Source organism: Oryzias melastigma, linkage group LG10, assembly GCF_002922805.2.
Source record: "Oryzias melastigma strain HK-1 linkage group LG10, ASM292280v2, whole genome shotgun sequence".
In the NCBI taxonomy this organism is placed as follows: domain Eukaryota; kingdom Metazoa; phylum Chordata; class Actinopteri; order Beloniformes; family Adrianichthyidae; genus Oryzias; species Oryzias melastigma.
Genome location: NC_050521.1, coordinates 16210401 through 16236399, shown reverse-complemented (window position 1 = coordinate 16236399; position 25999 = coordinate 16210401). Strand labels below are relative to the sequence as shown.

The following is a 25999-nucleotide window of genomic DNA, read 5'->3' as shown; positions in this document are numbered from 1 at the left end:
GGCACGGATCAGAAAGCACTTTTTAATTTCATTGTACCTGTGGCAATGACAAATAAAGATATCTATCTATCTATCTATCTATCTAAAAAGCCTTTTCCTGTTAATTTTTGGATGTGAGGTATTTTGGCAGCTTTACATCCGATTTGTTATTCTTTTTTGAATTGGTGTCCTTTTAATTCACTTTATTTTATTCTACAATTTTTCCATCTTTACATGTATATCCCATTCCAAACAAAAAAAAAAAAATGTCCTGCTGAAATCAGAACAAGTCAACATCAATTCCTGTCAGTTTCATTAAGAGTCCAAAAAACTGTCAAAGTCCTCTGAGCAGCAATGCTGAACTGAACATCTGCTGTGGGTTCTGCAGATTCATCTCTTTAAACTTGATGGTCTCTGCTGTGACTGCACTGAGGACTCATGGGAGGGGGGCAACGTCCACAGAGAGAAGAGTGAGCAAACACAGCATGGAGCAGCTTCAAGTCACACCAGGCATGTTGCAGAAGCACAGCAGCTCCAAGCAGAGAACATGAGTGTATTTCAGCTACTTTGAAATTCCAGCAGATATTCTGGCATTTGGAGATTTCAGCCTTCTCCATCAATCAAGGTCTCCCCGTCCGCTCTGTATTATTCATGTAAACGCAAGTTGAGCAATGAGACAGTGCTGGTCGTCACTGGACTCACAGAATCTCATTTGTTCTGTGTAATAATATATTTAAAGTCTGAAGTACAACTATTATAGCTGCAGTGATCACTTTCATTTTGTACTTGGGGGGTGGAAAGCTTGGCTGGCTGCAGCATAAACTCCGGTCTAGAGATTGACTCGCTTGTGCTGTGGGAGCAAATCGTTGTGGGTTTGGGGCGTCAATTATATGACAAAACACTGCAACCTGTGACTTTTAAGTCACAGTTCTGCAGGCAAAACAGAGACGAAAAATGTCTAAAGGAATTCATGCAACTAATATCAACAAGTTTGCAATAAACATTGAACCAGTCCAGCCCTGGACTTCTTTTTTTTTTTGGCCCCATTGTTTTTAATTTAAACGATGATGATTAAAATGACACAATCTTATGAACATGATTACAAAGGACTATCTCGCCTGGAGCTGGAGTTAAGTTTTTGCTGGGCTTAAATAGATTGTAAACAGTGATGACACATCCAGGCAGTTACGTGTCTTACAGCATACAGATGTGGTAAAAACCACCACCCCTTGTATTGGTGTACATCATAACTCTGCTGAGCCGTCAATGTTGAAGGAGTGTTTTAAATGCAGCTAGAGAACATAAGAAACCATTGACCGTTTATGTGATCATCGTGAATTGGTTGATTCAGACTCAAAGAAAAGCAGCTTTTCATTTCGGCTTTGCTCCCTGTTCCATTGCAAAGAGGTTTCTCACCCTTTGTAATTGCATGATTCTACTTCGAAGCTTAACTTGTGCTCATTGGCTTAGTGGGCAGAGTCTAAAATTAACATTCAACAAGCACTTAAATCAGAAAATATCCTGTTTTGTGAGTAAAACTTAGAGGATCCTCTGCCACTGTAAAGCTAGCCGTGTGAACCTGGGGTAAGGCTCCTCCCTATTGCTCCAATTGTGGGTGTATTTGGAGCTTTAACGTGTCCAAACTTAAGGGGGATCTGTAGTGATTTAAGGGTTGGTTTCCCCTCCGCTGACGGGGTGATTCACAACATGCTTGTGACGTGGAAGAGAAACGCATTTCTTCATGTTGGTGTGCTCTGAAGCACAGAAGTTTCCATTTAAATGCAAGAAATAACTTTGTTTTGCACAATTTTTCAGCACAAGAATAGAGAGCAAAGACTCATTGGGAATCAACGAAAATTATTAGGAAAAATACATTTTTCTAATGTCTTATTTCATGTAGTGCCTGCCGTTTTTGTTTGCATGTAACATAATACATTATAGAACGTGCTCAAGGTGTAAATAAATTATATTTTTTGGGTTAAAAAAAAATTGCACTTGGACAGCACATTTTTTCCATCTACTGGCCAACTTGGCTGGTGCACTAAAAATTCAAATTTGGTTCCTGTCAGCAGGTGGAGTATCTGCCCGCTACTCAAACTGTTGCCAATAAGGAAAAACCATGGTCCAGTCAGGAGAGATTGTTCTGCAATTGTGACACAATTCAGGATCCACCGTCTACTAAACATTAACTCTACTCTACTAGAGTACTGAAGAACTTCCCCTTTTTGAGGAGTGAACTCAGCGTTTCAAGACAGAGTAAAAACAGATCACAAATGCTTCATACAAGAAGTTTTTTCCATTGAAAAAAACTTTGCCATCAACTTTAATGGAACTAAGTAAAGGTCAATGCTTAAAAACCTCTCAGACTAGAATGACACAACTATCAGCAGGTGGTGTGGCATTACTGCATCCATAGAAAAGGCCTGCAGCAAAAGTTAAGAGGCACTGAGCTTGTAGTTGAAATTAATTGCATTTTGCTTAAAAAAAATCTCATTTACATGAAAGTAAAACAAATAAATCGAGGAGAAACATGTATGTCTGTAGATAAAAGTCTGTTTTATCATTATAAAATAGCAGAGATCAGTAAAAATGTTTGGTTGCATATATTACTGTCTTTTCAGCAAAACTTTGTCTACTTTGGTGCTTTTGTTCTACTCAGTCATTTAAACATAAAGTTAATTTTTCAGGAAAAAAAAAGACCATGCTGATCCTGCAGTAACTAGACTTCCTGATGAAGAGGTGATGATTAATGGAACAAAAGATGAACAAGTAACTGATCTGTTTGAAAATGTTGACCTCTATGTTTCAAATTCAATGTCTGATTTATTACCAACATGCAAAATGTCATAGTTCCGTGTTTACTTTCAAGAGATTCACTGGTCTGTTTTTTATAGTTGATAGAAATTCCTCTCCTGGTTTTCAATCTCATTGTGTCATTCCCAGGTGTACAAATATAAAACTGTATATTGGTGGGGATATAACTTTTCAGACAGAAATCTACACAGCAACACAATTTGTTCTTATTAGATGACTGCTGTTATTATATAGGACATTAGAATATCCTTCTTTTTTGTTACTTCTTTTATTCCAAAAAATCCACTAATTATTGTATTTAGGTCTGAGCAGAATGATGACACATTTGATATAGATGTTAGTATATATCTTATAAATATATAGTTTTATAGGAAGCTTTGTGCTTTACGGTACTCTTTTACATCAGAGCATATTTGACAAATGGACAAAAAATATGTTGGATGAGTTTCAAGACCAGAAAAACGATTAAAATGATGACCAGTCAGCCGAAACAAAAGACCTTGTCCCTGACAAAGTGGACACTTCCGTGGCATGAATGTGGTTGAGATATAAGCAGACAATAATTAGTTATGAAGTATACAGACTTGCAATCCCAACACAACAGACTTGTTTAATCAATGAACAAAAGCAACAATAAATAATGGCGTTGGCGCTCACAGAAAAGACCAGACGCTGCATCCAGACAGCGTTATTGAGTGACTCTTGATTGTTACATTAACTTAAAAACAGATGTTCGCATGAAAAACCCATCTTCATTTTAGAAAAAGTTCTAAATAAAATAAATATTTAGTACATTTTAGTGTTTCATTTAAAACTACATTATTATATTGTACTTTTAAATGAACTTTTCATTAGTTTAATTTACAGACAAAATTGTTGTAGTGTCATGAATATTGCTATTTGGATATTAAATTTTCTACATCAGGAAAAAACATTTTTACTGTACAACCCCCCCTAACTGTATATTTGGTGTGCATGGGAACCAAGCTCATTGAGAGTCACTTGAGACTTGGCAAAAAACACATTACAAAGACCTTGGCCCAAAGTGTGGAGTGGAATTCCCTTTTGAGCTCTTAACTAGTACTCAGCACCAGATCAACAGGCCCCAGATGCATAAAATTTAATCTAGATTGTAACTATTAATACAGTTTAAACATCCTGACCACAAAGCCTAACCAGAAAATGTTACCAACGGTTTCTTGCAGTGATGTTTTAAACCATTACTGGGCCTAAGACACTGCCTGGAGTGTTGGCATGGTCTGACTTCCAAGCCTGGAGAGAACTTCTCCTGCTGGCATAACAAGTGTGACAACACTTGTCACAGACTGTCTCTGACAGCCCACAACATATCCTTTTTGGCAGTCCATCCACCATTTCTGCATGATGTTTCTATAAAGGAAAAATGCAATACATCGATATTTAACACAGGAGTGTGCAGCCAGTTCTCTGCATGAATTTTTGAATCAGGATCCCTATTAATCTGCACTAGAAGAGAAAACTCTGAAATCAATTGCAAACTATCACAACATCTAGCACACAGGAATTGCAAACAATTATAAGTTTTCTCTGTGTGATCTCCATGCAAAGCCTCAATTTCACCAGTGACGGTAAAACATAAAAGTGTTTATTTTTTTTCTATTTGTTGATCACTAGAAAAAAAGATGGTTTGGTTTAACAGTCCTAGATAAGTCCAGTTTGTTTTATATTGGCTTATGTTATCTTATAATTCTATGTAGTTAAAGATTTACTTGACGATCTTCTTTTTTCCTGAATCAGGTTTTTTTAGGCGTTTTTCCTTTCCAGGAAGGAGGGTCTAAGGATATGGATAACCCGTTTTTTAGCTGGCCATTAGCTATTGCTTTTGTACAATCACCGGAAGCCCAATGAGGCAATTTCTTTGTGATATTGGGCTATATAAATACAAATGAATTGAACTGTAGTTTTTAGAGATATAAAAATAGGACTAGATATTTTTTTCTTTCCCATCATCTTTTTGATCTATCACACTCCACCTCGAGTTATAAAAATGATGGGAAAAGATCCACCTTCTGTCTCAGTTCATTTGTAATTTCTTACGGAGGTGATCTGACAGCATAAGCAAATTATGCAGTCTCTTGCAGATGTGCACGTTTAGTAACTTATCAGATAAAATCTACAAGTTTCTGTCAGAGCTTGTCTTGTTTGTGGTCTTGTTTATGGTTTTACTTATTGTGCAGTTTCCAGTTATCTTGTACTAAGTCTGTTTTCTAGAGCCATTTAGCTCTTTTCTGACATTTGTAGCAACATTATAATGAAACGTCTTTTAGAAAACAGTCATAAATCAGAGTAAAATTACTTGAAGTGGCAGAGTCATTTTTTCTCACCAATCATCATAAGAAGAAACTCTCGTGCCTCATTTGACTCAATAGTAAAGGACTATTACTCTCTATCTTGTTTCTTTTGCTGTCCACAACCCAAACTGGGTTCCTCCTGCAACATTTTAAGCTGAGAAAAAAGGCGCAAAAAAATCTAAAACAAACACTGAATTTGTTTTCAAACGTATCTCCTTGAGCTAGTTTGTTTTTTTAAGTACAATGTGTACAGTATGTGCCTAACTGAATACTAATGTGATGCTTTTTAGTTATAAAGAAATACACAAGGTGGGTTCTATCTGAAAAGATTAAGAATTTGCTGTTGTTCTTGAAATCTACACATCATCAGCAAGTTCTTTTCACTTTCTATTAGCATGCTCACTGATCCATACAGGATAGACTGGAAGCACAGGATCTTTTTACACTTCAAAATAAAGAACTATTCTTTGCAAATCTGACGAAATACCCAAAACTAACAAAAATGAGTGGTTGCTAATGATTATGGCACTTGAGCTTGTGGTAAAGCAGAGCCTCTATGCCAGAACACACAGTGGCATCTTTCACTTCTTTGCCAAGTTCAAGCAACTTAAAAAATATATGTAGACTCACACCAAAAACCCTTTCACTTTTGAAAAAGAAGAAAATGAACAAATTGAGAGAATGCTTTGAAGTTTCTGTTAATTTGTCCTGTTTGTTTTAAAACCTCTGTTCAAATTTCAACATTTTTTTTTTCTTACTTACCTTCCCAGGGACTGCAGGCTAAAATGAGCTAAATCTGCAAAAACTTTTTTTTTTTTTCATTTCACGAGATCAGTGTTCTTTGTTTGTTTGTTGGTTGGTGGTGTTTTTTGTGCATTGTCCCTTGTCATAAATAAACTCCTAGTTAAATTGTTACTACATTAAAAAGAGTACATTTTAATAGTCTTTATGCATTTCTCACTTTTTGACTACATACAACAGTCCTAAAGGGTTGAAATAAAAAATCTTTAGTCTATTTTTCCTATCATATGAACTTATTCACAACATTAAATAAAGCTGAGTCATACATTTTGAAGTGATACCTGTATTTCCCTCCATCAATCTATTGTGATGAAATTACAGTGCTGTTTTTTTTTTTAACATGTTCCTGTGGCGTTTTTCTAATGATGAAGGTCATATATAAAGGAAATTAAGCTTCAAATTTAATTTTTGAGTATTTCTCTATGAAAAAAATAATTGTGAATCAGGAGCAGTTGAAAGAAGCTTGTAGCAATGGCATAGTAGCCACCACGGAAAGCCACAAGCTCCTTGCTCTGCTTCATTCAGATGCAGTCACTTGGATATCTTTTTTTTTAACTACTTGAGCATCTGGCTCAAAAGTGTACGACTACACAGCTTCAATATTGCTCATCATTTTTGATACACTGGTAGTGTTAAGTTGGGGCTTTGAGGGGCTGTAAGCTAGCAGGGGGGCATATAAACAGAGGAATGATGGGAAATGGGGGCAGGCTTACTCAATGCCAATGGTCCTGTCACCAACTCAAAGGCAAATTTCTCCTCTGCAGAAACTATGTCCTAGAAGTTGACATGGGTGTTTGATTTTGGCAATGCTTTGAAAATAGATCAGAAAATGATTGGAGAGGGTCTTTAAACTGTGATGTTTCAGAACAATAACATGGAAATACTTAAACAATAACAAATGTGTTTATACTATAAATAGGACGTGGTATATTTAAAAAAAATAATACAGTATTTAGAAAACCAAAAACAAGTGTAAGACAGACTGAAATAGAATTTCTACTGTTTAAAAGTTGAGTTAAAGGTCATCTTTAAAAAGATTAAAGTAAACAAACCACTTGTATTATTTTATAAAAACATCTTACAACTTGTTTATTTTACTTTAAACTATACTACAAACAATTCTTCCATGTTTTAAGATTGTTTTAGGTTAATAAAGAATGGGCCCCAACATTTACACTTTAACTCTTATTGGAAAAATGTTACAATAAAGTTAACTTTAAGGTGAACTTGAAGCTTTAATGCATGTCAGACATTACAAAGGAGCATTTTATTAAATGGTAATTCCCAATACATTTTGTGGTTTTATATTATAATAGTTTAGCAAATAGAATTACCAGGAATTACAAAGAAAAGTAAGTAATTCTTGGTTCTTTCTCTTCATTAACTCAAAAATGCTTTGGACTTGTCTGGCGTAAAGGCAAAACCAGCCACCTACTAACCTACTGCCATTTTATCCACAAATCAGTCATAAATTAAAATAGGACACGGCTAATAATGCACGGAATTTATTGACACAATATTGTGGGGGGTGCTGTTAAATGTTCATGTCACACAGCTAAAAAGAGAACAAAGCAAAGGCCTGAAAATCCTCGGCCTCGAGTTTTGTTTCCCCCTGTCTGACTACGACTGATAGCTAGCGAAAACATGTAGCAGCTAATGTGCGCGATAAACATGTCTACCAGCACTTGTAGCTATAAATAAGGAGGCAAATATAAAAGCATAGTAAAAGGGGAGTTCAAAATATTAGATTATAGAATGCTAGTGAGTCACTCGATATGTCATTCTCAGCTTCGCTTGTATGTAAATACTGACCGTCAGCCCTGCAGAAGTGGTTGTTGTTGTCGCTTCTCCTCCGCTAACCTCCGGGGCGGTAAGGCCGATCAAGCTAACAGCTCGAACCGTTCCCCGGAGCCAGTCCCGGGCCCGTGCAGCCTGCTCCGGCTCGGACACGTTCGCGGACCTGCCGTCGTCAAGGAGCAAAAGCAGACGCTTCCCGATCAATTCGAGCGACTCCCCCATGTTGGGCTTTAAAAAAAAAAGCTAGCTCCTTCTATCGAGCTACCATGAACAATTTTAACTTCTCGGTTTGGGATAGGAACTCAAGACAGCTACCGTGAAAAGGAGAGTACAAAAACAAAGAAAACTGCGTCTGCTGTGTGCCAACAGCCAATGCACAAAGAAGCTCGCTCGGCCGCTTTACCCGGGGACAAGCGAGGGACCGAGCCCAGGCCAGGAATTCACCCAGTCGAAACGTTTTTGTCCTCGGTATTAACGCGACTATCCTGCTCTGTCCGCCATTGAGCCCTGCAACAATCAAACGCACTCCTCCTCGTAGACTGGCAGCACTGCGGAGAGGGATTACACAGTGAAACAGCGACATCTAGAGGCCGAATACTGTCATCAAGTTCTAACCATGCTTAAAGTCAGCTATAAACTGGAAATTATTACGAAACATTTTACTATGTTTGAATTATTTACAAATCCACGTATGTTCATTTGCATGAATTTAATGTTACACAAATGCAAAAAAGAAATAAAATAAAATAATGGGCATTTTGCATAAAACATTGTATTAGCTAAAATGGATCAAAGCTGCGAAATTCAAATTAAAGTATAACTAAAGATAGATTAAAAAAATGTTTATAAATATTTGGTAATTATATAAGTACTTTGGTATTATAACGTTTTCCTTCTTTTTCTATTAATTATAAAAACAAATTATACCATTTACCAACTATGACCACTAGTTGGTGCTGTTTCACTAAAATCACATCTGCGAATTACCTTTAAATATTGTTTATATGAAATATGTACAAAGGCTTGGCTCTGGCAAACCAAAAACAGTGATAAAGGTATTCAGAAGTATTAAAGACATTCAATGTATACCAATTATAATTCCAAATGAATGTTTTTATGGCTTTTAATGATGTACTGCAACGATTTTATACTGTCATGGATTTAAACATCTTTCTGTAAGTGCTGACATTGGGTTCTGGAGTATTTTTGTTGAAAAGAAAGAACTGTATGTGCTAGTGTATGTATATAAATCACTGAATACTTCAGTAATTCATCATTCTATTGAATGTATTAATTGTAGATGTTCTTTATCAATAAAGTCAGTAATTTGTACAAAAAACTATTAAAAAAAGAAATGCTGCATTTATGTTTTCTTGTAGGAAAAACAGCTCCATGTTTATTCAGGAGTAATACAGGATTAAATACACTTTACAGTATGTACAAAAACTCTGCAATAAAATATAAAGACAACAATACTAAACTTTTTTTTTAACTTTTATTCTTTTCTAAAGTTGGTCGTCCCCATTTCGTGCTCCATATTTCCGGTTTGTTGATTTAGTGGACAGATTTTATTGAAGGCGCTTCACAAGCCACAAGTATTTAGGTTATCCTTGTAACCCAACACTTGTGTGCCTGCAAATGTATGCAATATGTGCAAGGACCTCAGTGTGGAGATTTCTGTGCAGACATGCCCTTCATAAGTAAGATTTTATTACAAGCTTAAGCCAGTACTGGTCTACAATCTGAATGAAAACGTCATCAGTTAAAAAAAAAAAAAAAAAAAAATTGAAAAGTAGATTTTTTTTCTTTCTCTTAACTGTCAGTTTACAACAGAGCTGAAAGCATTCTGTTTTATATTTATTTTGCACCTTCTCTGATATTTATGACAATTCTGTGATTCCTTATTACTTTGAAGTTATTCCCAAGACCCTGTATGCCATCCAAAACCATCTTTATTTTCTCCTTTCTGTCAATGAAGTACATCCAGAGTTTGACCATCAACACTGCAGGTTTGAACCTTCGATAGCTTCCTGTAGCAACAGTGAAACAGTCCTCTGCTCCAGCACGGAAAACATGAGAGTCAGAGCGTCGAGCGTGGCTCCAGCTGTGTGGGTTACTGACGATTCTTCATACAGCTGTGTGGGACACATTCCGCCTGCTCTTCCAGCTCAGGGCAGGGAATTCCGGCATTGGCTGGCCGCAGGAGGATGTAACGCGTGCGGTGGCGAATGCCGCCCCTGGAGCAGGGACCCAGACACAGACCCCAGGAGGACCAAAGAGAGACTTCACAATCCAGAGGTGTCTCTGTGTTCAGATATTAAAAATATGTTAAAACACATTTAGCCACATGTTTTCCAAAGACTGAAGTTTTTCTCTATTTCACAGGACACCAGACCACGTTTGGTCTGCACAGGAGTTCATTTTCATGGATTGTCTGCAGGTGTAAAAGTTCACCTGAACTCTATTGCACAATAAACAAGCAAATCCACCTTAAAGACCCACTCTGGTCATCTCTTGACATGCTGTTTTTAGGCACAATAAAGAAAACCAATGTTGTTTTCTAGAAGATAGCTCCTGCAGAGCGGCAGTAATTCACTAGAATTTCCCTTTTGAGTTGTGAGGGGGACTGTTGGCACAGAGCAGCCCCGCCCCACTTCCCTTCCCCATTGCTGAGAGCTTAAAACTGGGAGCTTGTGGTCTTCTGATTTACAACGATTTTAATAAATAAATACTCAGAAATTGTGTTTCAAGCTTGATTTTCTTTATATATATGTAGAAAAATGGACTGTTGGCGAAGAGTAAGCCTTCCCCCATTTCCTATCATCCATTTGTTTATATGGTCTCCCGCTAGCTTACAGCCCCTCCACACCCCAACATAACATGACAGCAACAAAAAGGTGAGTAATATTGGAGCTTAAAATTTTTTCAACAATTTGAATAAAGAAATACTCAGAAATGCCGAGTTGAATTAATTTTCTTTAAATATGTCCTCCGTCATGAGAAAAATGCCACAAGAACATTTAGACACCAAAAATGCTATTTTCATTGGAGTAGGACTTTATTAAAAACTGCACCATCTTCCAATATTTGAAAGATTATGAGTGACAGCTGGACCATCAGTAAGGTGTTTCTGTGATCTTACCTGAGAAATGGCGAGGACTGATGGAGTTTGGCAGAATGTGGTTGGACAGCACGGTTTGGCGGTTGGACGATCGGTGCTGCCGTGTGAGTTTCAAGCTGGCAATGGGGGGCAGCTCCTTCAGGCGGGGGTAGTAGAAGGAGTTGGCCGGATGGTTTGGCACCTGAGATGTGATCTGAACAAAACACAGAAGAAGGATTCATCAGAACAACCAGCATATTCTTCCATAAAAAGCACACTGGGCCCACTTCGAAACAAGTGAGTGGAAAGGATGGATGGCCGATTATGTAAGTGAGGCCCTTCTGAGTCAAATCACTTCAGGTCAGACACAAGGTCTGCCAAGCAATTATTTACGAGGAGACAGTAGAAATCAGTTCCCCTGCCATGCTGGTTATTTATTTTAAGGATAAAGTTCACCCTTTTATTTTTCTCTTTTCAAAGCAACCTAGAGAAGGAGCAGATGACCATCTCGTACCTTTGAGATGTTTTCTGGCGGGCTGGTGGGGAATTTGGGGGAGGAAAAAGTGAAGCCACTGTTGGTCCCCGCATCGTAAGGTTGGAGGTTGACCGTCACTTCCTGTTTCCAGTGGTTACCCTCACAGAGGTTCAGACTGCTCACACCAACAAACCAGTCAGGACTGGGGATCATCTTCACCATCAGGGACAGCTGTGGATCACAGAGAAGCAGAGCTTCAGTTTTCAGAAGACTTCTTAATTCACCAAATGAAATGATGAGAATCAGATCGTTTTTTTGTTTTAACTAAAACACTGATACATTTTTTTAGAAGATATTCAGCCAATAAATGATTTTATCATGTTTGATGTATCTGGAATGTGTGGTGAGCTTTTGAGTCAATAAAAATACTAATTTAATTAAAATATAAATATGACACAAAATGAATATGACAAAAAATAAAGATATTTGTGAAACATGTCAACAGAATCAAATATGATCATTCCACATTTTCACAAATGTGAAAAAAATGACAATATTGTTTGAGTCCAAATTCCTTCTTTACTCCTTAACCCCTAAAAAACTGTTGTGGATTTTAGCTATTCAGACACCCTGCTTTTTGTGTTATTTTTTTAAAACTCTAAATATGACATCTAAAATCTCCCCAAACAAAAACCTAATAAATTTGAAGATTTGATTAGTACTATTTAAGAATACACTGTTTTCTGATGATGAAAACCAGGATAATTTCCAAATACATAAAACATCATTCAAAGGCAATGCATTGTGGTCAATATTTGACAATCCAGTGACCATCAATGCACGATAAGTTTTTGTAAAGACTTCTGGGAAATTTCTAGGGCATATGTATTACCCACGTGGGGCCCCAAGCCCGGGTCACATTTAGATACGGATAAATACAGCAGGTTGTGTCAGGAAGGGCATCTGAAGTAAAATTTTGCCAAACCAAATATGAAAATTGTTAAAGATTTTGTGTTTAAGCGTCACCAATGACACCTCGGGTGTTAAAGGGTTAAAAAGGAGTAATGCCCACATACACATATTCACATGCCAAAAAGAAAAGACATCCGCTACGGTCCTAATTATACTTAAAAACCTTGGAAGGGATGTATGAGTGGCTACAAATGATTTTGAGACAATTGTTCTGTGGTGAGAAAATGTATTCATGGGGGGATATTATTCCAAGACAGATCCCAGTCGCTGGAAGTTCACGCCAGGGCTAAAGAGCTCGAGGAACATTCCAAAAAACAACGTTGGACATCTGTCGATGTTCCAAGAGTGAGGGATAATGATAACACAGTTGGAAAAGATCAGCTGAAGCATTTGGACAAACGTCAGGAGGAGAGCAAACGTGAGGCGTTGGCTTCAGGGCATGAAGGGTTTCCAGCACAAACACGTCATTGACGGTGTCAGATATGGTGATGGAAAGCATCGTCTTGGGAATAGTTTAGCAGAAAAGAAGACACTGATAGTTAAGAGTAGGGATCCCCAAACCTTTCCTTGTAACAGGTAACAGTAAAACATTTTTGAAATTAAACCAATAAATAGTCTATCCTCTCCCATGGAATAAAGTCACGTCCTATGTTGGTCTCGATTGCCCAGATTAAGGAAAAAAATAAAATAAATAATAATAATTATGCATCTCTGATAGTTTGTGGGGGGCCAAATGTGGAGGAGGGCCAGATTCGGCCCATGGGCCATAGTTTGGAGACCCTGCTCTAGAACGCTGAAGTTAGCTTCTGATTTGCGAGTGCAGTAAAGGAACATTCCACTGTATTTTGCACACAAACCAGTCCTGTTGAAAAACTGCTGCACCTAGACAGCTCAAACCTGGATTAAATTATGGTTTGGATAATTTAATCCAGGTTTGAGCTGTCTAGGTGCAGCAGTTTTTCAACAGGACCTGTTCCTAAGTACTGTAAGCCTGAAAAACGCGATCCTATTTCAAATTTTCACAAATAAAATAAATCTTTCACAAATCAGAAACTGTGTTTAATGTATTCTTTATTAATAAAAGCATAATTTAATCCAGGTTTAAGATGTCCAGGTGCAGCAGTTTTTGAACAGGACCTGTTCTTAAGTGGTCTTAGTGTGAAAATACAGTGCAATGTTCCTTTAGTGGCTCGCGAATCACAAACTGTGAATCAGAAGCTAACTTCAGCGTCGTCTAGGATGTAGAGTTCATTAGAAATTCACTCCTGAGTTGGGGGCGAGACTGCAGCCCCGCCCCCCTTTCCCCTCCACACTGCTGAAAGCTCTGAGCAGGTAGCTCGTGGTCCGCCCACATAACAAATACAATCTTTTTCCAACCACTGGGAACGCTTTTACAATCAATCAAAAGGGGACTGGAGTGGGGTTTAGCAGGTTTGGAAGATGGATGGATGCTGTGTGGTCCTGTTGAACATGGATGCATATGAAGCTTCACCAACGCATCAATCAGTGCCGTTCGAGCCCGATCGGCTCGTAGCTACAGTTTAGCTGAAACTGGGTCAACAATCTGAAGTACACCAGCGGGTCTACAACAGACCGCCTCAGAAAAGAAAATAATTCAAGTTTTACAATGGCCTGCTTAAAACCCAGACTTCAAACTGTTTGGAATGCCGTGGCAGGACTTCAAGAGAGCTGTGCACATGCCCGCAAACCTCAACGGGCTGGAGTTTGGAGAAACAGCGAGCCACAAATCATCAACAACTTTGAGAGAGACATAAACCAATTCCTACAAGTGGTTTGTACCAAATGTGCCCCAAAAACGTTTCACTTCTGCACGTGATGCACCAGATATTTCTCTGTCCTGCCCTGATCTGGAAAATCCTAAATAAATTCATTTTGTTGTAATAATAACATAATTGGAGAAAAGCAAGTTTTTATCGAATGAAAAAAACCTTCAAATCAAACTAGAAAACACAAAAGTAGCACAACATGTGCTTACTTTAAACATTTCAGACATTTCATCATTGGTTCATGACTAATGTGACACAGTGAGTCCTATGAGCACTAAAACAATAAGCTGGTGAGGAAAAACTCTGCACAACAAATCAATGATGAACTCACCGAAACCGCAGAAGCTAAAACAGCTCATGACCTAAGACGGCCCCCGCCTCTCAGTCATAACCTGGTCTAAATTAAACCCTCACTTTAATCTATTACCCATTGGTTGAAGGGCCTCTATGGGTTCTTTCAATCTGTCTACCATCTCCTGTTAGTCAGCGAGTGCAATGAAATGCTTTTGGGAGACGGTGACCTCACAGAGGAAGTGGCCTGAGAGGCAGCAGATAACCAGACCGGGGCTGATTCAAGAGCAACTCAGTCTAAAGAACACCAGCTGAGTCTTTAGAAGAGGGGAATGTGGGTCAATGATCAGGAAGTGCAGAAAGTCAACAGTGTCAGAAAGTCCCAAAGGGTTCGTTTTAAAGACCCCCTCTGATGAAAACTGTGTTTTTAGCTTGTTCTTGTTGCAATTATTTGATGATGGAAGATTTGTATAAAAGAATTTAAAATTAAAAAAGCATTTCTGACTATTTTTTAATTCAAATCGTGGTAAATCAGGAGCAAACACAAGCTCCTTCCATCCTGATGCATCGACTTACAGACAATACATCTATTTACAGTTTCCTCCTCTGAGCTGGCATCTGTCCTAAACTGTTGGCTTAAATATTGATCGCCATTTTTGTTGCACCGGTGATGTTAGGTTGAGGTCGTAAGGGGCTGTAAGCTGGCGGGAGAGGGTCTAAAAAGATGGGTGACAGGAAGTGGGGGCGGGGTTGCTCCTCGCTAACGGTCTCATCCACAATTTAAATTTCTAATGAACTCCTTTCCACGCTGCAGAAAGCATGTCCTAGAAAACAACAGTTTTTTTTAGCTTTAGCCTAAAAACGTCACAATCCTAATTAGACGATTAATCGATGACTAATCGACTATTAAAGTAGTCGACGACTAATTTAATAGTCGATTAGACGTTACTTTATATTATATGGAGTCGGAGTGTAGTAAAGTTGAAAGTTCTAATGATATTCTTCTAGCTTTTTGGACTATTTTGGCATTTTTAAATGTTTTTTAGGCTAATTTGGAGTTTAGCTAATATTTCAGCTACACGCTAGCTGTTCTGGCTAACTTGGGATTTTTCATTTTTTAGGCTATTTTTGTGTTTAGCTAATATTTCAGCTACATGCTAGCTGTTTTGGCTAACTTGGGCTTTTTTTAAGCTAATTTGGCCTTTAACAAATATTTTAGCTGGCTATCAGCATCTTCAGCTATCGTCACTAGCATCTTTTGCGGCCAAATTCAGCTTACATTCTATCTACAATAATGCTAGTGTGAATATATCCAGTTTTTAGTTACTTTAAAGCTATTGATGGTTAAGATGTGTGTTTTACATCCACTTTGCGCATGACCCGATTAGTCGACTACTAAAATAATTGCTTGTGGCAGCACTAATCCTAATTTAAAAAACCAAAGATAGATCCAAAGATGATCAAAGTATGACTTTACAGGTTCGTCAAGGAGTAAAAAGAAAGCTATAAGATCTGTCAAGTTTCTTCAAGTCTCTTCTTTCTTTTATAAAAAAAAACTTCTAAATCTACTCATTTGTGTTCGTCTTCTTCTACACTGAAACTCAAGGATGGAAAGAGATTTAATTTGGTTTAAACTTCATACAACAGTGCAGAACATCATGTGAGCACTTATCACCAATAAATTAAACAGAAATATAGAAACAACAAGTGAATATGGCTCTGAGTTCAGTAGTTTATTAATTTTAGGTATCATGTCTAACATTTTAGCAGATATTTGAATTATTATTTAGGAACCTACATTCAAATATTTGTCATCAATCTGTGCTTTTGCTCTCTTTTTTAAATATAATTGATTTGTTTTCTTTGGATCATTTTGGGGACGTTATTTTAGCCAAACTTCATGCATTACTGCAGCTCTACTGTACGACAATCCCAAACCATAATACTGACACCGCCATGCTTTACACTTTTTTTTGCAAATGTGCCAGGATGGATTTAGTTAATTTTGTTATGTAAGTTTTATGCCTAAATATATGGTCTCTGAGTGCTGCACAGTCTGACGTACTGAACACTTTGTCCGTCTGTGGAATGATGGGCTCCCCATTCAGTCGAGCGGAATTAAATTTCCTTTACTGACAAATGGCCAGCAAAAAAAAAAAAAAAAGTACACGGTTCTCCTAAATAATTTATTCCATTCTTTGTAATTTGTGCAAACTGCCTAAACATCTGCCCTTACAGAGGTGCTCAATCACGACCAGTGAAGTGCATCCCATCAAATGCTGCCGACACCCGGAGAAACCGACACGTGTTCGGCATTTTGTTGTGCTCAGATGCAAAGATATTAGCAAAACAGGACCGAATTTTTATGTGACAAATGAACGTATGCACTGCTCATTACCCAGCTGATGTGTGCTTGTGATATATAGACCAGAACGTCTCTGGTGCAGATGGTTACTCAGAGCTTCCAAAAGGTCGCTCTCACTTTGTCTTCATCACTGCAAACGTTCTGCTCAGTCTGAGAGAAAGCGAGAAGCAGACAGTGTGCAACCTGCAGCCGCTCTCTGCCTGCTCCCCAATATCATGGCTTTGGAATGACTCGTCTGCTTTCAGTTACAAAATAAACAACAAGAGGATGCTCATGAATATGGAGACACAAATCAGATGTGTTTGGAGGACATTGATTATTTTGTTGTTGACAAGAGAAGAGGACACCACAGATCAAGCAGGGAAGGGATTCCCGTTTGCCGGTCTCTACCGACAAACAACCGTCATGCTTTTGCTGCTGTTCAGAGCAGCCACATGTGCTCGCATGATCGTAACTTTTAACGCACAAATGGTGCCCTCTGACAGGGGGTTGTGTTGATTTTAAAGGGCCCTCAGGTTCAGGCAGGATAAAAAAAAAANAAAAAAAAAACTAATGTAGGTCACCAGACTTTCAGTCAGACGTGCACCTATTTCGAAAAGCTCCAGCAAATATCAAGCTTTTTCCCCTCATTCATCAGCAGCCTGGACTGGGCAAATATAGGCAGTGCTATAACTCTCAGAATGCTGTAGCATTTTTTTTTTGCCGCGCCATAACTCAAATCCCTTGTCTTTGCTTAAGTCCTCACCCCAAATTTAGCCCAGCCCACAAAAAGAGAGTCCTGCCATGACCTTTGCTCCCAGACGTCAGTGGCAGCCGCTGAGGTATTCTGCTGTCCAAACAAACAAGGCGCTTCAGCAGTCAGGATGACCTTTCATTCGATATTTTTTTTATCTATTTTTTACAAAAAAGTGCTGATTAATGGGGAATGGACTGTCAAAATGGTGAGAAATGACCTTGTGCTGCAAGTTCATGTTCAACATAAAACAGCTTTTTATAAATATTAGAGACAGATCGGTATGTAGGAAATCTGAAACATCCATTCCAATGAAAATTTTGCCGTTATTAACATGTTCTTATATCATTAAATGATATGAAGGACATATATTTTTAAAAATTAAGCTTAAAATTGTATTTCTGAGCATTTCTTAAGTCAAATCATTGTGAACTAGGAGCAGACGAAAAAACGCTGTTTGAAAAAGATCCTATTTGTTACTTATAAAATCCTGGGCGGGGCAGAAGCTCCCTGCTCCACTCCATTCTGATGCATCCACTTGCAGACAAATACATTCATGCACATCTTTTATTTTCTTGTCCAAGCTGTCACCTTTTGTAAAACTAACAGGTGGATAGCTCCGATATTGCTCAGCATTTTTGTTTATTTCAAATACTAAGTCAAACTTATAAAAAAAAGTCTGATCCTGTATTAATTTAAAGCACATATTATAACATATTATGCTGTCCAGAGCTGCACTGGGATGATCTAGTCTGGTACAAGGCATCTTTTATTTTGAAAGGAAATTACACAGGTTTTTGTCAAACGTAAAAAATAATTTCACATGTTGAGAAAATGCTAGTTTTTTTTTTATATTTCTCTTTTTATTCATCCCAGAAATGAAATATAATTCGTAGTTATTATTAAAAAATACTTAAAATGACTATCCTACTAAGAAAGAAAACTTTTACTGTTTAAGGTTGCAAACCCCTGACTTCTGGCAACCAGCAACTCAAAGGTGAATTTCTAATGAACTCCTGCTGCTCTGCAGAAACTATGTCCTAAAATACAACACAGGTTTTTAGATTTTTTTTTTTTTAATGAATCAAAAGATGATAAAACTGGAACTAATAACTTTTTGGTGGTGCTGCTTTGTCATGTGTTATAAGACCACCTCATTAAAAAAAATTACTTGAAGGACAAATTTGAACCAACAAACCTATATTTATGCAAATCATTAGTGTTTTTCTTCAAAACCAAAGAGGAGGAATTAAAGAGCGCCTGGAGTATCAGGTTGCAGACCCTTGGTCTACTTTAAAAAAACAAGATTTTATTCATTTTTTAAGTTTTTATAGTAATAAAAACTAGCTGAACTGTTTCGGTAAATGCTTAATATTATAAGTTTGAAAATGTAAATCCTGTAATGAAAGCACCTTATCTGTGACTTATGTGCAGACAGGCAGTCTCGAAGCATCACTGCGTCCTCTGGCCTCATGGGTTCAAGCCCGGCCCGCTTTGTGAACTCCCAGAGTTCAGCGGCAGACAGAGAGCAGACCGAGCAGGATGGATGTGGGCGTTTGTGGCTGCTGGGCTCGAGCGCGCGGGCTAAACTTAGTCTGACTGGATTTAGTGGAAATAGGTGGTGAAGTGTTTGGTTGAAGCGGATGGATGATGTTATGGGGACACCCGGGTCACACAGATGGTTTGTGTGACTCGTTTTTTTTTTTTTTTTTTTTAGGAGTTGAGCCTTTTTATTACCAGCGAGCTCCGCGGCTGCATGAACATCTCCGTGGAGCTGTGCCCGATGCCGTTGGGAATGCCCGCCGTTCGCTGCATGGCGCCGACCGTGCGCTTCTTCCTGGCCTCTTTTCCCGCCTTCATCAACTCCACTGTCACCCCGAGTTCAGCAAACTTCTGCACCCCCAGACTGGCTGCTGCGCCCTCCTCCCATAGCCTGAAATGGTGATTGTGGCTGACCGCTGAAGAAAAGAAAAGAAATCGAGGAGAAAAGGGGACCGGGGTGAGATGCTTATTCACAGGAATGCATGTCAATGTCGATGAAGCACCACAGAACCTCGGCCAGACGCTGAGATCATTTCCACCACAGAGCCGGCGTATTTCTAGGGCTGTTTCCTCCTTCCTGCACTTAACTGATAATTCTGAAGGAATTGTCCATATGTATGTATTATTGCAAGGTCATATTCCCCCTCTATAACTGCTGAGACCACAATTAAGCTGCCAGGAGGAAGGTCAGGCTGTGCAGTTGGCAGCCAAATGGTGGACAACTATTTTATCTATTTTTAAAAGCAGTATTGATACTTATTTTTGGCATTATTTGGAACTATACAGAGCCTTTTATTGTCTGTGAAACCAGTTCAAAATCCAGACTTTGAGCCAGTCCTTCATGCTGAAACCCACAGATGCACTGGCCTGGGCCGGTGGTTTGAGGGCCCCACTGGTTGGCCAAAAACACGCTGACAAATGCTCTGATGGTTCCCGAGCGCGCACCCACACAACCATTGGCTCGAACGCTCTTGGCACGCGTGTGAATGCGCCACACGCGTTCAAACTGCCCAGCACACTTTGCACCCTATCGGGTTTCCCTCCCCAAAAACCTCTGCCACTTGTGCACTTAACTGCATTTCCATCCAAGCTAATTTCCTTCTTGAAACTTGATAACAGCTCACGTTTGAGCTGCACCAGCTCTTCAAGCTCGGCCCGTCTAAATCATAAATACCGTCCTGCAGGGATGCCCCCAACAGCAGCCTCAAAACTGGAAAAGAAGTCTAATCTTGGGAAGAAATCTTAAATCTTTGAACAAGTTTGCCATTATTAATAAATCCTCACAAAATCTAAAACTAGAACATAAATCTATATTTTTGTCTCCAAAATAATTAAAATAAATAACAAGTCTAACTTATCAATATCTATTGAACTTCTAAATGACATTAAACACAAATTACAGTACTATTTGAGTTTTTTTAAAATCAAAAATCAAGTTTTTTTATTGTTAAGAGTTTGGAGCAAAATAATTTTGACTCATTTTATTAATAATTTCCTTATTTCTAGATCCGAGCTCTTAAAAAAATCCCAACTGTGCTGATCCTGTGAACTGCTAGGAAAGGTGTAGAGCAAAAATAAGTCAAAATAATTTATAACCTGTAAACATATCTTGAATGTTTAAAACAAGGTTTGTAATCTTTGCAGGGATCAAATACGGTAGAAGAGAACAAACCTAACTTCAAATCATTACAGAGAAACTTTGACCATTTCCTCAGAAATACTTTTAAAAAGTCACTCGTCCATTCAATTCAGAGCAAAGACAGCTTCTTATGTTCCTGTGCATCATCTACAGTGGAGTCGGTTGTTAAAGTAATTGTGTATTTTGTGGTACAAGAACTAAATTTGGCGTGGAAGTACCTCATGATCGCCTCTTTCAGAAGAGTCAAGAGAAAATCCAAGATTTTAAAATATATATAATATAATAATATTTAAGATGATATTCATTTAAGTTGAAAGAGTGAATTTTTTTGCACCAATGTTTTTGAGAGTGGGGCAAATAGACATTGAATATTTTTCTACTAATTGAGTGTATGGCTGCCATCTTTGCAAATGGCCGCCATTTCTGATTTTTCTCGCGGCTAACGTGCTTTCCTGAAAGCGGGGATCATGATCCATTTGTCCCCCATGCTGTCCCTTAGTTTCATTTGGATGAAGGATCGTCTGTGTTCCTGTAGTTGGCAGTGGACCTCGCCTCTGGCTCGTCTTGCGCCCTCAGCTGTCCCTCAGCTCCATCTAAGTGAAGCCCATCTGCTCCACTATTCAAACATGTAGTTTAGTTTAGTTCTGCAATCAGCTATTGTTTAGATTTTATGAGTGATTTTATGCTTTTGGACTATTATCGGTGTGAAGCCCGTTGAGGCGACTATGTTGTAATATTGGGCTATATGAATAAAATTGAATTGAACTGAACTTAATGACAAAACAGTTTTAGAACAGAAACAGTAGAGGTGGATGCTGTAGAGGTTGGAGGAGGCTGAGTGAGAAGAGGCTGCTCCTGTTTCTGAGTCTCTGACCCCATCACACCCCAACAATCATCACCCGCGCCCCTCATCCTAAAACCACGGCTGCAGCCTTCACTGCCAACACTGTGGTAAACCAGCGGAAACGAGGGAAGGGTTGTAGGTCCTGATTGAAGAACTGGAGAGCTCACAGATGTAACTGAACAGAAGTTTGACAAACGTTTAGATTCTGATTTTTGGTCATCTTTGATTTGGAAAAAGCTCAGAACGTTAAAGATCTTCTAAAGTAGAGTATAGCACCATCATCCTCACTAGACCTTCTCACCTATGAGTTTGGACCACTGCGCTGGGGGCCGGAACAGTGGATACTGCTTTGGGAAGGACTGGGGGCTCCAGTGACCTGAAAAGACCAAAATGTAGGAAGCAGGACTCCTGGCTGTGCACTCTGTCCCGTTGAGTGGTCGCAAAGGCCCAGCGAGAGCCAGACAAAGCCTGACGAGCACAATGAGCAGCTGCCGCCGCCAACCGCAGGTCTGCCGGTCTGATGACATCATCTGAAACGATAGAAGAGTGGCGTTAGTCCTCGATAAGTTTGGATTTGGACGTGAACCGTGGGTGTCAAAGGTTTTTCAAATCTCCATCACACCAAAGTGCATCACGGAGTAAAGCTTCCTGAACCCATTGACCCTTCTTGTTTTGGTAGAGAACATGATGGCGCACACCCTGTCTCTGACCACGGGGCGAAGTGCTTCATATTCATCCAGAATGTCAGTTCCAGGAGTCGCCCTAAAACAAAACAAACCAGATGACACCCCTGAGGATGGATGCGCTCCGTCTGCTGTGCGGAGCTCACCAACGTCATAGTTAATCACCATTTCTCGAGTTTGGAAGCAGGCAGTGTCTATAACCATAATGTGTCATATTTAATCAATTATTTACATTATTTATGAAGTCATGTGGTTAATGATCCTCCCAAATAAAATCCCCCTTTTTAAAATATGCCTTATTTTTCTGTTTTAGTTGTTTCCGGAGATTTGAGGTTAAAATTAGGATGAAATAAAGTCAAAAGAACCTTTGATGGTGCAAACTTTTTCTCTTACATTTTCTTCATCAAAGTCACCTGAATGAATACCTTTTTTTTTGTATTTTTCTTTTATTTGGACTAATATCGAAGATAAAATCCTCTCTTTTTGCTACTAAAATACAAAGCCACTTCTCTTTTCCTTACTATAGCTAAAGCAGCTCCAGAATGCAGACAGTTAAATCGGGCCAAATCCCCCCGCACACCCTGTCAACACACATAACACCCATGTCCTGCTGCACATTGTCCCTGAGGTCTATTTTCAGGGGTCAGATAGAGTTACTCCGCCGATATAGCTGCAAAACACTTTGCTAAGACGTCGCAAAGTGTTTCATCAATTTCCCCGTCTCCATTAAACGCATATTAACCGATGCACAGTTTAACAGGCAAAACTGTAAAAACACCTTTGAGTTTGGAGACTGGAAGAGCACCGCTCGGTTATTTGATCTCTAACTTTGCAACTCCAGATTTTAAAGCTTTTTGCCTTAAATTCAATAAAAAATACTCACACTTTGCAGCAGATGATCACACCCCACACAGAAAATGGCCTTTTTACTTCTGTTTTTGCACGGATCTGGATGGAGGTGATGCAGGAGGCTGAATGTCTTTTGCAGTCGTGCTCTAATAAAGTAACTTTAACATTTTAAAAGTTGCCTGAAGCTGATATTAAATTGGTTTCTGTTAAAATTTGAAGCAGACACAAATGGGATCTATTTTCCACTCCTCCACTTAAACTTTGGTCAGTAAAACCTCGGAAATTTGCAGTTTTATCAGCATGGGATGCACCCATGCAACAACCCACATAGGGATTCATGAAACCACTGAGTGGCCACATCCTCTCCCCCTCATATGGAGCTCACAAAAGACTGTTTTTTTGTTTGTTTTTTGACAGGCTCGAGACACAATAAAACATGGGAATGTGGACAAGAGCCAAACATACAGCCCGCCGCCCTTTCAGGCGCTTTTACAGCCACCACATGCCGAGAAAATACAAATTCAGCCCAGCTCAAACGCGCAGGCTTTCAGGTGTGCACGCACAGGCAGATTTGTGTAACCAGCAGGAGGTTTGCTCATATATTTTTCTTTTTAACAAGGAAAATGTGGGAAGGTAAGTTTCCATTTTTGCCTTTTACTTTTCATGAGTTACAGTGGAGAGTTTTTGCCCATGAACCAAATGCATCCATTCATCCTTCTTCTGCTTTCATCAGGAATACTCATTTATTGTCTAATACAGGAGGCAAAAGACGTGTCACTGCAGATGATCAGGAAGCATCCATGTGGAAAAGAAGGCGATCCGGGTGATGATCAATCATCCTTTAGGATGATTCCTGATCTCTTGAGAACACAGCGCTACACTGTAAAGTTTCACAGTGTGTAGAAGTGGCAAAGCATCAATGAAATGCACATATAGTTTCTAAATTGACATCAAAGCAGCTTTTAACTTCTATTTTTATCATTTTTTTTTGCAGAAAATTATTTAATCTAGCAAATTAGTTGCTTAATTTTGTGAAAACAAGATATTTTGCATGTAACAAGATGGATTTTTTGCATCGCTATGGTCTGAATCTGACAAAAACTCTGTATCTTTGTATAAAAATGCTTAAAAATTAGTTGATTGCATCACAAAAAAAGCAAAAGCTCGATGACAGACCCTTGAATGAATGAAGCGTGTGCTCTCCTCACCTGTGTAGGATCGCTGAGCCGGTGACAGAGAAGCAGCAGCGTGAGGAGGATACAGCTCCCGTCCCCTCTTCCCCTCTGGTCTCACTGCTGCAGCCTTATCAGACTACCCCACTCTATCGTTTCCAAATTTCTCTCCTCCCTGATTCTCCTCATGTTACCTTGCTCTCCCTCTCTGTGTCTTTTGCTTTCTCCTCCCATTTTTTTTTTTTTTGCCCCACATCTCCTTGTATGGAAAGGCACTCCTCCACCGTCCCGTCTCCTTCCCTTCGTCTATCTTTTGGGCTCATTGCTGTTAGTAATCAACACCACATTGGTGGATTTTGCTTTTTCTCCCCACCTGAGAGCAGAAACCTAGAAAGAGCAAAAACGGTTCAGACAGAATCATTTAGAGCAACTTTAATTACACTTAGGAAGGAAATTAAAGGATTTCAAGTGGTTTTCTGGGGTTTTAATTCCAGTTCTGCTCCCAGTGATCTCATTGAGGAACCCGGCTAAATGTGTGTGCTCTATAAAGGGACAGCTGGTACACACATGGCCTGTGAAGGAGTAAAATAAAAACTAAATGAAGCCGTTTGTACACATCTGTGTAAGGGAGAATGTGTGTCAAAGATTTCTTTTTTTCCAGTTTGTGAGAAAGCAAAGCAGCAGGAGTGATCACTTCAGACCCACAACTGTGGAAGATCTGCACCACATCAGACCCAAACGGTCGCCTTCAGATCTCCCCCATCAGGAGTCACAAGCAATGGAGGAGAAAGGGGAAAGGATCAGGTAACAATTTAGATTTTCATGTCCCACAGTCAAAAACAGTTAGGTAGCTACATCCACTCTCCATGTGGTTCTGCATTCTTTCAGCTCCTTTGATCCACTTTCTGTTGATCTATTTGTGGGGGAAAATGGGATGAAAAGAGTCTGAATCACACATAAACAACAATTTTCCACGTAGATAATTTACATGGGCCTAAAAAACTGAAAACATATCCTCATTTGTCATTTTCTTTAAAACTCCTCTCATTTTTTTCTGTTGATGAAAGGAGATTGTGGGAAAAACCAGACTCCCTCGCTACCGTGGGCTGATTGATGACAGTGAGCTCAGCACCGAGGCGTGCACATGTGTTAGTGCAATCGTTGCATCAAAATCACCTCGAGTCACATTGACGGCTATGCCAGCAGACATTCGGACACACAAAGGCTCATGTGGTGGGAGTAGGAGTCCGCTCCGATTGCTGTGACACGCAGAAGCACATGGGGAGGAAGTGTCTTGCTCCACTTTGCCGCAATTGCCTGAACTCACGAGAGATTAGGAGGACACCAGATTTAACAGCAGATCTCCCAGAATTCAAGAGGAGGAGTGGATGAAGGAGCAGAAGGAACCCTGGGATGCCTGTTGATGCAAGCATTCATCAAATAATTCAGCTCCAAAATAACCTTGCATTTACATGTGTTCATAACTGGAAGGAAATTCAGGCATCAAGGGGTTAAAAACACATTCCAAGTGATGCATTAATTCAATCCAACTTTATTGTTCAAACCCCATAAGGACAAAAAGCTACGAATGTAGAACCCAAACTGATAGGTGTAAGTTTATATCAATAAAAAACTTTGAAAAAATGAAATTCTGTATTCTGTTACACAGTCATCTTAAATAACATTTGTCTGTCTTTTTTTCATTAATTAATGAGAATCCTTTTTGCTTGCTGGGATTCAAACAGCTGAGCGTCCCACATTGTGCTGGCTGTCTTTTAACAGGCGTACTGTCAGACGATTATCTAACCAAAGCGCACAAGACGAGC

General features: G+C 39.1%; 2 protein-coding genes and 1 long non-coding RNA gene across 4 annotated transcripts in view; 1 reads left to right on the top strand and 2 right to left on the bottom strand.

Moving 5' to 3' along the window:
* The window catches only part of kdm3b (lysine (K)-specific demethylase 3B), a 24342-nt gene extending 16042 nt beyond the window's left edge, over nt 1-8300 (bottom strand). Inside the window, exon 1 of one of the 2 annotated variants that reach the window (XM_024282844.2) lies at nt 7737-8300. In XM_024282844.2, coding sequence (XP_024138612.1) covers nt 7737-7943 — 207 coding nt within the window. In that variant the 5' untranslated portion in view covers nt 7944-8300. The remainder of the gene's footprint in view (nt 1-7736) is intronic. The other variant, XM_024282843.2, reaches the window with a different exon arrangement.
* Nucleotides 8301-9202: 902 nt separating this feature from the next.
* On the bottom strand, nt 9203-25246 carry spon2a (spondin 2a, extracellular matrix protein). Its single transcript, XM_024282845.2, has 6 exons — nt 24210-25246; nt 21771-21999; nt 19182-19402; nt 11336-11527; nt 10864-11035; nt 9203-10025 (listed from the first exon to the last, which is right to left on the bottom strand). Exons 2-6 carry the CDS (start codon nt 21997-21999, stop codon nt 9835-9837), a joined length of 1005 nt encoding a protein of 334 aa, XP_024138613.1. The 5' UTR covers nt 24210-25246; the 3' UTR covers nt 9203-9834.
* LOC118599268 lies at nt 24941-25999 on the top strand. The gene is made up of 2 exons (XR_004948574.1): nt 24941-24977; nt 25241-25999. It is a non-coding gene; the product is annotated as an uncharacterized LOC118599268 (long non-coding RNA).

Coding starts and splice junctions, on each gene's coding strand:
- spon2a (XM_024282845.2), bottom strand. CDS start 21,999: ATGATGTCATCAGACCGGCAGACCTGCGGTTGGCGGCGGCAGCTGCTC. Junction 11,528..19,181: donor TGCAGCCGCGGAGCTCGCTG/GTAATAAAAAGG, acceptor TGTGATCCACAG/CTGTCCCTGATGGTGAAGAT. Junction 10,026..10,863: donor CAGTCCTCGCCATTTCTCAG/GTAAGATCACAG, acceptor ATCTGAACACAG/AGACACCTCTGGATTGTGAA.